At 27.2% G+C, this 12,927-nt stretch overlaps 1 protein-coding gene and 2 pseudogenes across 3 annotated transcripts; 2 read left to right on the forward strand and 1 right to left on the reverse strand.

Moving 5' to 3' along the window:
- Positions 1 to 202: 202 nt before the first annotated feature.
- On the forward strand, positions 203 to 2,634 carry LOC113388305 (annotated as a pseudogene).
- A 100-nt stretch (positions 2,635 to 2,734) lies between these two features.
- On the reverse strand, positions 2,735 to 4,596 carry LOC113387678 (casein kinase II subunit beta). Of its 3 annotated transcripts, none has more exons than XM_026625038.1 (6): positions 4,472 to 4,596; positions 3,654 to 3,729; positions 3,490 to 3,592; positions 3,181 to 3,372; positions 2,927 to 3,116; positions 2,735 to 2,862 (listed from the first exon to the last, which is right to left on the reverse strand). In XM_026625038.1, exons 2-6 carry the CDS (start codon positions 3,723 to 3,725, stop codon positions 2,754 to 2,756), a joined length of 666 nt encoding a protein of 221 aa, XP_026480823.1. In that variant the 5' UTR covers positions 3,726 to 3,729; positions 4,472 to 4,596; the 3' UTR covers positions 2,735 to 2,753. The 3 variants fall into 3 exon arrangements, with proteins under 3 accessions (XP_026480823.1, XP_026480821.1, XP_026480822.1); XM_026625036.1 differs by lacking the exon at positions 4,472 to 4,596 and adding an exon at positions 3,944 to 4,052; XM_026625037.1 differs by lacking the exon at positions 4,472 to 4,596 and adding an exon at positions 3,944 to 3,988 and having other exon boundaries at positions 3,654 to 3,745.
- LOC113387679 lies at positions 4,563 to 10,618 on the forward strand (annotated as a pseudogene).
- Positions 10,619 to 12,927: the final 2,309 nt, after the last annotated feature.

The following is a 12,927-nucleotide window of genomic DNA, read 5'->3' on the forward strand; positions in this document are numbered from 1 at the left end:
CACTCTGGACAGTTTCACATAATCAGCATTATTCCCGATAATAAAGAATACATATGCTTCCAATTCAAACTCATGTACTTACAATGGTAAATCTCTTGTAGTATATTTTCAAATTTTATTTTAACTCAGTTTATATCATCAAATTAAGAACAATTATTAGTTGATATTTCAGTGCAAAATTCTGCTGAGTTGTTGAGTTTATATGGCCGGGTATGCATAAGAATTTCCATGAATTATGAGAGAAGTTTTCTTCAGCTATATCATTCACTTTTTTATTTTTCTAATTCATGGTTAAAAAAGAAATACCTGCCTAATGAATTAATTTTAATTTCAATGTATTCTTGTTATTTCATATATAGTGTGTGTTTGCAAAAGATTATAATTTCTAAACATAACACTCATTTAATGTATGTTAAGTATCATTTTTCCCTTATTACTTCAAAGGCTAAACATTATTTTTTATTTCAGAACAAACTTATTAAAATGTACAGGGTGCAATTATGTATTATTGTGGAAGGGCTTGCCAAAAGGAGGCTTGGACAATACATAAAATAGAATGCCTTGCCTTCGAAGGGCAGGTCCACGAATTGTACCCAATGCAGCTCGAATGCTGTTAAGAATATTATAAAGTTAAAGGTAATTAAACTTCACATTTTCAGCCTTTCTGTTACAATAAGCACCTGATTACTCTGAAATGAATAATACAACCATTATTACAATAAATGTATTGATAGACAAATGTTTTATGAGTATTAAAGATTCTTTTCCTACATGGGTATAACTTTGTTTGAAACTTTATCATAGGGAAATAACAAATAATTATTTTATCTATTTTATCTTATACATATATCATATATATTTCAACAGCAAAATGGAGAATTTGAAAAGGGCTATTACACAAGTACAAATTATAGAAGGTTTAAAGATTTAATGTCTCGTAAGTACAATTTTGGATATGAATATTTGGCAAATTTTATTTAAATAACAACTTATTGAGTAATAATTTATTTGTTTGTATGATTTATTTGTACAGATTATGCTGAAATAAAGCTAGATTCGAAACGAATGGAGCATTTAGAAAGTTTACAAGCTGTCTTGGAACAATTATTAGTTGATATATCAGTGCCAAATTCTGCTGAGTTGTTGGGTTTATATGGCCGGGTAAGTATAAGAATTTCCAGAGATTATGAGAAAAGTTTCTTCAGCTGTATTATTAAATTTTTTATTTTTCTAATTCATTGTTAAAAATGGAATATCTACCTAATGAAATAAGTTTAATTTTAATGTATCCTTTCTTGTTTATATTCATAGAGATTTTTTGTTTTTGAATTCAAGTTATCAAATCAGGTTCATTTTTAGTTAACTGTTAATGGCTTCAACATTTGGATGGTGAAATGTGCAGTCTAGGAACTGGTATATACCTAGGCATTTCTATTGTTGACCATTCTTGCACACCAACGCTGTTGTTGTTTTTGAAGGAACCACTCTTTATATAAGAACTTTACAAGACTTGCCAAGTCTAAATTGGTCAGAGGTAAATAATTCTGATTAAAATGTATTGGTTTATTACCATCAAGACATATTTCAATTAAATGATTTGTTGCAGATATTTTTTCATATATAGATTTACTAAATACAACTGAAGCCAGAAGAATTGATCTGAAATCAACATATTATTTTCTGTGTACTTGTTATCGTTGTTTGGATGATTCAGAAACAAAACTTATGAACAGCGCATGTTGCATGAATGCATTTTGTGATGAACCTATAGATGCATCATTTTCTGATAAAATCTGCAACAAATGTACAACAAAAGTTTCTGAGGAGCACATGCAGACATATCATGAAGTTAAGGATTTATCGAAATGAAACTAGAAGAAATGAAGGACATAGCATGTAAAAAATTTGAAACATGGTAATAAAATATAATTATAAATTAACATAACTTTTATTTTCAGATTTAGATGTATGCAAAATTTGCTTGAAGAAAATGTCAGGTATATTACATCCAAAAATATTTTGTATGTTAAAATATTGGATATGGCTTTTGAAAGTGCAATTCAAATGTGCTTATGGAACGATGCAATAAGTTATGGAAATCAATTACTGCATGGTTTCAGGTGAATTAGAATAAGATATTAAAAATTCTGAATTAATATTAAAGTATTATCTGGGAATTCAATAATCTGGGCATTTTTCAGACTCAATTTTTTTTTTTTGTAGATTATATTATGGTAATTTTCATCCACTCTTGGGGTTATTATATTTAAAACTTGGAAAAATATTACTTCTTCAAAATCAGCCAGAGTCTTTAGAAAGGTATATTTTAGAATGCTTTTATTTCATGCTTGAAATCAAAATTAAAATTGAGTGTTTACTGATATGTGCAGACTTAAAAATGCACAAGAAATCCTTAAAATAACCCATGGCGAGAAACATGAGTTATACAAACACAATTTATTACCCCTATTAGAGCAAGCTTTGAGTGAAAGTCTACCTAATTAAATGGTAAATAAAGAAAACAATAGTTTGTATTTTTATACAATAAAATTTTATAGTTTACCTATAACTTATTACATACTTTTAAATAATATTAATTTTACTAAACATTTAATTCATCAGTTACTGCAGGAAAAGATCACTTTTAACATATATGTACGAATACCATATAAAAACAGGTGTATGTAAGTCAAATTATGAATTTATTATTAGGTTATTTTTATGCTTTTAGAATTTTACTTTTCATTATACAGCTAACGTTTTCCATTGTTAAAGTTGAGAATCCGCAAAGGGGCTTTAAAAGTGGAGTTAGCTTGCTGCTGAATTTGATATGCGAGTGGATGTATTTTGAAGCCATATAATCTGCAATTAAATAAAGGATTGATGATTATGGCTGTAAATAGGGAAAAAACAATTATTTATATACCTTGGTACAAATTGATTTGCTGGCCGTTTTGGTCTATATTCAGGATGAACCATAAATAACATGTGTGGAAAGCCAGAGCCAAAGTAGGCACCATCCGTGTGATGATGTCTTGAACTCTTGGGTACGTAAACATCCATACATTTAGGGCAGTAGGACTTTACCATAGCCTCTCCAGGCACATCAGAAAGACCTTTTTTTAAAAAAAGGTATGTGAATTAAGTGTCTAAGGACAAAGATTATTTATTACCACTTACCTAATGGCAGCATAGGCTGACTATCGCAGTAAACTCTAGGGCAATATCCGAAGTCTCCAGATTGGTATTTTTCTATCATTTGAGCTATACCTCTATTTGTTAAAATATATCTGGCGTGAATTAGACCATATAACATCTCTGCAGCTTGTTCTATTGCATCTGACTGATTTGGATTATCATCTATTTCATCATCTGCATAAAGAAAAAATTTATTGTTTAAGGAGACATGACAATTGTTCAAATTGATGGCTATCTTCTATATCATGACTCATGAGTAAGTTTAAAATTGCTACATCTTAAATACTGTACCAGGTTCTAAATCTAATATCATATCCAAGGCTTGTCTATATCGTGGAATTTGCTCATTAAGGCCTGTTAGATTGAATTTATCCTGTATATAGTCTTCATCCACCTACAAAAATTTTTTTTTTAATATCTATATTTAGCATTCTTCAATAAATTTTAAGACAAACCTCGCAAAAGAATTCATTTCCTCGTAGACCACAAAACCAAGATATCCATGAGACCTCCTCAGAACTGCTCATTTTCCTATAATAGTAGAGAACTGTCACAGCACCGTTAAAATAATTGTGAAAATGTTAATTCAATTATTGCGAAATATACAATATGCTAAAAAAGAGCTACTTCAAATTTTCCATGTTATTAGAAGGTATATATTGAAATTATAATTTCATTCCAAAAGCAATCATTGCAACTTGGATAATCAGAAACACATTTTATGTATTTTTGGGAATAGCCTTACCTTTTGGTACCTTGGTTAGCCACGCTTAGACTACAATATAAATGGGGTTTATTGTGCGATTTCTATATGCAACAATTTTACTTTGACAATAAAAAATATTTCTTGAAATAAAGCAGAACTACAAACGACAAATAGTTAATTCTAAAGTTAAAGTTGCACACTTGCCACTTCTCACCAAAGAACACATCAAAGAGGAAGATGGTAAACTTAACTGATTTTGAGTGAAATGGAATAAGCGTAACTAATGCATATAAAATGCATTATGATTTTTAGGTAATAACCATTGATAAAATATATTATTGATATAATTGTGGCGTTCTTTTATTTAGATATTGTTTTGTTTGATGAAAGGTAATAAATAGTGCTAAATATGCTAAAAATGGATATTAATAAATATAATGCAGCATAACTCTAAATATAAGTAATTGAATAATTAAAATCATTTTATTTAAATATATAACATTTAAAAATATAACAAGTCCATGATAAATGAGGAAGATTTTACACCATTTATCTATGATGCTTTACCTGTTTATGCCTTTGTTGTTTCTGAAATAAATTCACGATGGCAAGACGGTGAATGTTATTATAAGTGTGGTACCACCGGATACGCAAATTCTCCATAGCGTCGTAGCGTTCTCCTTGTCTAATTGTCGCCATTTCATATGTATCTCCGTTTCATATTTATCTAATATGTACAAGCCGAATCGCCATTAAAGCGAGACAAAAGATTGTTTTACTGTGTATTTTTGACATTACAATTAAGGTAAGCGATATTTATCTATTACTATTAAATAGAAATGTCAAGTGTTTCTATTTAATCCATATTGGACTTAAATCTTGAGTTATTTAATAGTTTTGAGTCATTTGTCAAAGCATCGTAGCCGCAGCTATTCTATTTATGCGTTATCCCTTTCTTGCTCAACAATTTCCCCTTAGAACATATTTCTAAAGTACGTTTTGACAAAGGAAAATATATATTTCCTTTACATTCTCTCATGTTTTATCGCGGTCTCGCTCAATATTTATGTTTGAGCTTTATTGCCTATTTTCATGATTTTTTAGGAAGAAACAATCGTTCTTTGTTCAATAAACAAAATATTGTGTTCTTTTGTAATATCGATGTGTTTCTTAAATATCATTCTATATTATTAAATATTTATATTTTTTTAAACATGTTTGACACAACTATGCATTATTATTTTAGCCTAAACAGCCTAGATAAATTAATTATTACAAACATAACATGAAGTAAATTCTTTTCTAATACTTTTTTTAGAAGTTTTTCTTAAAAAGTTTGTTCCTTGTTACAAGGTAAAATATTTTATTTTGGCAGGTAACCATAATATATTTTGCAGTTTTTAATTATGTATGATTTTATTAATAGTGAGTGAATAATTATTTTTATTTATGTTGTCTCAAATTTTAAATGTTGATATTCTAAGTTATGCCTTTGAATCAAATATTAGTTCTTTGCTTTTTAATAAACTTGTTTTTTGAGTCCCAATAATTAGTTAAATCCTTCGGTCTCAAGAATATTGTTCATTCAGTTATTTTTAGAAGTTTTTCTTAATAACTTTGTTCGTTGTTATAAGGTAAATATTTTATTTTGACAGGTAACCATAATATATTTTGCAGTTTATAATGATATATAATTTTAGTAATAGTGAGTGAATAATTATTTGTATTTATGCTCTCAAATTTTAAATGTTTGATATTCTAAGTTATGCTTTTGAATCAAATATTAGTTTTTTTGCTTTATAATAAACATGTTTTTTGAGTGCCAATAATTAGTTAAATCCTTTTGGTCTCAAGAATATTGTTCATTCAGTTATTTTTAGAAGTTTTTCTTAATAATTTTGTTCCTTGTTACAAGGTAAGATATTTTATTTTGACGGGTAACCATAATATATTTTGCAGTTTATAATAATACATATTATTTTAGTAATAGTGAGTGAATAATTATTTGTATTTATGCTGTCTCAACTTTTAAATGTTTGATATTCTAAGTTATGCTTTTGAATCAAATATTAGTTTTTTTGCTTTATAATAAACATGTTTTTTGAGTGCCAATAATTAGTTAAATCCTTTTGGTCTCAAGAATATTGTTCATTCAGTTATTTTTAGAAGTTTTTCTTACTAATTTTGTTCCTTGTTACAAGGTAAAATATTTTATTTTGACGGGTAACCATAATATATTTTGCAGTTTATAATAATATATATTATTTTAGTAATAGTGAGTGAATAATTATTTGTATTTATGCTGTCTCAACTTTTAAATGTTTGATATTCTAAGTTATGCTTTTGAATCAAATATTAGTTCTTTTGCTTTTTAATAAACCTGTTTTTTGAGTCCCAAGAATTAGTTAAATCCTTTTGATCTCAAGAATATTGTTCATTCAGTTATTTATTGTTTCTTGATATTTGTTAAATAAATATTTTATTCACCTCCACTTTCTTGATAGTATAATTTTATCTTGTAAAGTATTTCTTCTTTGTTCAATTTCAAATTATTAATTAGTCTATTTAATAGGATCGAAGTTGAAAATTTCTTGCAATGTTTACTACTTCAAATGCCTTACAAAATGCTGGAGGAACGACACCAACTTTGCAATATCAGCAAGCTGACATGGGCCAGAAGCCCCAAGTTAAAACGATTGATAATACTCAAATAAAAATAAGTCAACATCAACAGGTATGATTCATTCGACTTAAGGTGGTATTTTAGTGTAGTGGCATGAATTTAGTGAAAGTTATATTTAAATCATAAAAAAGACCAATAATTTTTATGCTATATCTTTTTTATAATTTCTTTATCAATGTTACAAGAATACAGAATAACTTAAACAAAATAGAGATAATAATTGAAAAACTTTAGCCATTGTTGTTGAAGTGGAAAGTTGCAAAAAAGATTATTAATATAGAATGATGTCAATTGGTATATACTTTGGATTAAGTTTAAGAATAGGTTTTTGACAAAATGGTGACTGAAAAGAAAGGATCAATTTTTTACTCTTCTTTGAGTCTCTCGATTTTTTTCAAAAAATAGTAAGTATTAAAATACTGAGATGAGGCTAGTATGTGCCTGAGGGAAGTCTGTAAAGAAGATTCTCCAAAAATTTTAAGTAAATCACGTAGAACTTGCAAAATTGTGGGCATTGTATTGAAAAAGACAATTTTGGGAAAAGGAAACAAAAGAGATTATCATGTTCAAACAGCTGTATCTCCGAAGATAACATAAATTTTCAAAAATCTTCTGGTACACATATTCTTAAATGGTTAAACTTTGGAAATAAAAATAAAAAAACTATTTTCTTGAATTTCTACAATAGAAATTTAAGTTTTCCTTAAATTATTTCAACACTCAAAATAATAGATTTTTTAAGAAATGTATAAAATATTCTAAATATATTTAGAATAATATTTTAATTTGATTTAATAAGAGGATAAGTTTAGTATTGATAGATTGAAAACTTAAAATATTTTACTCAATGTAAATTCTTTTTTACAGCAAGTACACATATTCTTAAATATGATAGAAGATAAAAATTAAAAAAAATTATTTTCTTGAATTTCTACACTAGACATTCAAGTTTTTGTTAAATTATTTCAACACTCAAAATAATAATCTAAGAATTTTTAAGAAATGTATAAAATATTCTAAATATATTTAAAATAATATATTAATATCATTTAATAAGATGATAAGTTTAGTATTGATAGATTGTAAACTTAAAATATTTTACTAACTTTTAATTCTTCTTTTATAGCAAGTTCAACAAGAGTTTCCAACATTCTGTTACACCAATGTAAATATGATTCAAAATTGACACCAGCCTCCCAGGCACACACCAGCACTGTAAATTTAGCTCAATTGACTGATGATAATAAAACCTGTTATATTGCACAACCGTTCGGTTATAACTATGCTTTAGTTAACCAAATGCAGCTAGCTCAGAATGGGGTAACTGGAGTTACCATTGATGGAAGAATACCGAATACAATATCTAATATAAGTTTTAAATGTGACGTTTGTGGTTTAATGTTTGCACATTTAACTCTTTTGAATCATCACAAGAGAATTCATAATCAGGATCAAGATTCTGATGGAAATATTACTGTTGTTGCCCAGGCTCAAAATTTAGTATCTGCACAGAACTTAGTGCAAGATGGACAGAGTTTGGGAACATTACAAGGTAATAATAGTAAAGGATATTTTTGTTTTTATGGGGATAAACAATTTCAAATTCACATATTTTTTTGATGTTACTTTGCATTCAGATAGCCATCAGTGATTAATAATTGATTCAGCCTTTAAAAAGATTCAATGAGAGTTCTTTGTTTAAATTTTTTTATTCTCATGAATATGGATGCATTTAACATAAACACAGTAACTGTACAAGTTTTTAAATACATTATATTATTATTATTATTGCATTCTGTAAAATTATTAGTAACTGTATATAATTAATGCTTAAAAACTATATTTTACAGGAGCCATACAATTGTGGCCACAGAAACATTAGAACCGGCTACAAGCCAAGCGATGCAACAACAAGAACAACAATTGGCAATCACAAAATCAACTATGGTTACAATAGATAAAATCAAAAATGTATTACATGTGGTGGACCAATCATAATTAATCCAAAACGTAAAGGACCGAAACTGATTAGATGTGAAACTTGTATTAATAATGATAATGTTTCTCTCATGTTAGAGGTAATATATTTATCAATATTGTTAATTTCAATTCATTTCTCAAATAAATTTCAAGTAATAGTTATATATTTTTTTACACCTTATGATTATGCATCAGTGGATATATAATAGATTAAAAAAAACAACTTCTAAAGAATAATTATTGAAATTAGACATTTATTGTGAATAACTTGAGTAATATTTATATAATTCATTTCTTTTATCATGTATTACTATTTTTAGCTGCAACACAAATTTTTGTTGCCCCTGATGGTGATGTTAAATTTGAAATGACTGAAATAACAAATCAAGGTCAGCAGCAACAGCAACAGCAGCAGCAGCAGCAACAACAGGATGGTCAAACAATGGACAATCTCGGGACACAAAATGTTATACCTCTTGGACAAAAACCATTACCGGTAAGAAAACCAATTACAGATTTTATATGAAATGTAAAATGAAATCTAAATGTTCTTTTTTATTTTTTGATGATAATTTATTGATTGATTTTATATCTATTAAAGGACATCATCCTGTTAAGAAAAGGAATATTGCTTCAGTTACAAAATGTCACAAATGCAATGGCTCAGGAATTATTTTTATAGGTGGTAATAAAAATAAACTGCAAAATGCGAAGTAATTATTCTGAAATAAACAAGAAACAAATATTATATTAATTGTAATATTCTAATAATAACTATTTTTATTTAGTGCTGAGAAACCTTTTCATTGCAATATTTGTGGAGGTTCATTTTCTAGATATTCTAGTTGTGGTCTCATAAAAAATTACATAGTGGAGAAAAGAATTTCAAATGTACAATTTGCGGATTGGCTTTTGCTAAAGCAGTTTATCTTAAGAATCATTCAAGAATTCATACAGGAGAGAAACCATATAGGTAAAACAATGCATTTAAGTTTTTATTAAATACAGTTATACTAAATTCTATCTAATTTCAGATGCAATACATGCGGTATGCAGTTTTCACAATCACCGCATTTGAAAAATCATGAACGTACACATAGTGGTGAAAAACCATATGTTTGCGAGGTAATTAGTTGTATGACATTAAAATCAAACTCAGCGAAGTTGTAGCATATAATTCAATAGATTTTTATAAAATACATTTTCTATAATTTAGATTTTTGGATTTGGCTGCTAAATACTAAATTTATCTAATATAATATTTTTATTGCAGGTTTGTGATAAAGGATTTGCAAGACATGCAACACTATGGAATCATAGGCGAATTCATACAGGAGAAAAACCATATAAATGTGATATATGTGGCTCTGCATTCAGCCAAGCTGCTCACTTGAAAAATCATGCAAAGGTTTGTGTCAATTTTTAATTCAAGTTTGAATTTAATTATTATTTCTGATTATTAATAATTAAAGTGTAATAATATAATGAATATTTTCTATTATTATTAATTGCAGGTTCATTCTGGAGAGAAACCCTTCAAATGTGATATATGTTCTGCTGCATTTGCTGATAGATTTGCATTAAAACGACACAGAGGCATTCATGAAAAATATGGTAAGGGATATTAATGTTTTTTTAAAAGTATTATCTTTATTTGTTTATATTTATTTTAATTTTATTACTTGTATAGGTCAAACAGCTCCAAGACAACCTGCTCAACCACCACAGATAGTTATTTTAAAACAGGAGGAACAAGATCAGCAGCAACAGCAGCAGCAGCAACAACAGCAACAACAACAAACAGCAGCAGCAACAGCAACAACAACAACAGCAGCAGCAGCAACAGCAAGAAGAGGAAAAAATCCATGAAGTTGTCATAACAATGTAGATTGTTTAAAACTTCTCCAGGAATTTCCTTGTTTGACAATATCACATTTCAGGCTTGTATGACTTGAATAATAAGCAATTTATAGACTGGATTAACTAATTTTATATTATTATATAATTTAGTTATGTTAAGTTAACAGTTGAATGACTATTAGAACACAAACGCCTGCAAAGTGTATAAACTATATTAAGCTTAATTATATATATTTATATATATTTGAATAATAACTAAGTTTACTGTTTATAATTTATATTTTATAGAAGTAAGTTGCCACTAGTTTTTCATTAGTACTAAAAATAGAAATAAGTTGTTCTTCAAAAAGAAGATAAAACACTAATTACTATGTAAATATTTTATAAAAAGATTTAAAGGTGATATTTATTTCATAGTTGTAGAAATATGAAGTAAAGCGCTCTCCTTGCTGTAAAATTAAGTATTCAACTACCATTAATTATAGATAGTAGAGAAATCACATTCCACTTTTTGTACATACAGACTTAGGATTATCAACATGATTGATTCTATTTTATCCATCTTGATCTTGAATAGATATCTTGATCTGTTTTTATAATCATATTATTATTATTTTAATGAAAAAATAATGTGCAGCTTGCATATTATTTTGACTTTAGTTATTTATTGTGCTGAAATACACAGCTAAAATTTGAAATTTGATATAAGAATAAAATGTTAATATGTATGCGCTGAGAAAAAAAATAAATATTGGTGGAAATGGAAATTAAAGAACTTTTCTTGAATTAATTGCAGAAACTTAATTTAGGCTCAAGAGAACTAGCAGTAAATAATTTGAATTCATTTATTATTAGGCATATATTTAACCAGCATATGGTTCTTACAGTGGAAGCATTATGAGTTAAACTTTTTTTTTCTGTAATTCAACTCTTATTACAGATACTTCTGCTCAAATTATTCTTAACATGCACATGTAGGAATACTACTATTAAACTTACCATTAGATGAAGATGATTATTTGGTCTCAAGCATAAGCTCAGCCATCATGAAACTCCTAGGTATATTTTGAATATTATTGTTAACCATTAACATTTTGTATACTTTGTTAATGATGTAGTTCATTATTTAATTCATATTAGTAATAATATAATTTAATATTTATTATTACAACACAATCTTTTCATTATAAGGAGATACCAAGAATCCAGAGCAACATGCCTATCTAGGTTTTTGAGAATCTTCTGAGTTTCAGATTCTTACAAGTGGACCACTTCGAACGCAGACTGGACTTTTTACGGTTTCACACAGACCAGTTCACCAGCTTATTTCTTTGTCAACATCTTGCAGAGGCAACGAATGATGAATAATCCGAAATATTTGACCAAGAATATTGTAATGATGTACAAATGGAGTTAGTTGTTGATGTGAGAAGACAGTGTAAATGTTAAAGTCTAGTTTTTGTTATATATGATGGGTTTTATATAGACTTTTTATATCAGTGAAGATTCTTGTGCATAATCTTTTTACAACTTACGATATTCAATAGATGTGCATTATTGAGATTTAAATGGTATCTGATAGTAATTAAATTAATTTATTAATATTGTTAAGACCAAAAGTACCAATATGTTCTGACAATTTGTATATACAGTTCTAATCTCAATTTGTTTTTTAAAATTCAAACTCAGAATGTGTGTGATTAAAGAGAGTGCTCGATTTTTGTAAAATCAAATGTACTTATATAATTTTAATTACAAGTTTTTTTTTTTTTTTTTAGATCTTGTTATTATACCGTTTTTTTTTTTAATTTGAGATCCATTTTATTTTATATTACATACTGACAAATTATTTATTAAATGATTATTTATCAAAGCAAAAAAATCTATCTAATTGCTAATTACAAATAAGTGCATCTTTGAAGACTATATTGTGTGTTATAATAGTAATATGTATTCAATAGACATTTGAATTGTGTTAGTTCAATCTATTGTGATGTGTGATAATGATATCAAATTATATCTTTCAAAATATATTTCATATAGTATATATTTTGGTAATGTTTTTTTAATTATATAAATAAAAGTATAATTAATTTAGTTTGATTCGTTTATTATACAATTTATGTGCATTTTATTGAATATTTCAGGTTGCTTTTAGCAAACAATAATTAATAGCCATGTTTAAATATCAATTTTTAATCTATTTATCCTTTTATTGATTTAACACATATATACGATTATATTGTGCATATTTAGTAGCTCATTACAATAATATTAATAAGTAACAATAAGTTACATTTATCATTTACATAACAATAAGTTACATGTTTTCATTTAACTTAATATTCAAATTATTACCCCTAACGTTTTAGCAGACGGCCCTGCACAATACCGACTTTATTTCATTTTCGGATTTGTGACTGATCTCCTGGTAGAATGAATAAATTTCAGTATGAAAATTCTTCATTGCCATACAAAATCTCGTCGCAAATCCATTCGA

The sequence above is a fragment of the Ctenocephalides felis genome, unplaced genomic scaffold (genome assembly GCF_003426905.1).
Source record: "Ctenocephalides felis isolate EL2017-DRISC unplaced genomic scaffold, ASM342690v1 CF-g0.4_SCAFFOLD_03572, whole genome shotgun sequence".
NCBI lineage: Eukaryota > Metazoa > Arthropoda > Insecta > Siphonaptera > Pulicidae > Ctenocephalides > Ctenocephalides felis.

Bases quoted from the DNA above. Each gene is read 5' to 3' on its own strand.
- LOC113387678 (XM_026625038.1), bottom strand. From the start codon at position 3,725: ATGAGCAGTTCTGAGGAGGTCTCATGGATATCTTGGTTTTGTGGTCTA. The intron at 3,373-3,489 runs GTACAGTATTTA...TTCTTTATGCAG, and splicing joins GATATTAGATTTAGAACCTG to ATGATGAAATAGATGATAAT. The intron at 2,863-2,926 runs GTATATAAATAA...ATTTAATTGCAG, and splicing joins GCAAATCAATTTGTACCAAG to ATTATATGGCTTCAAAATAC.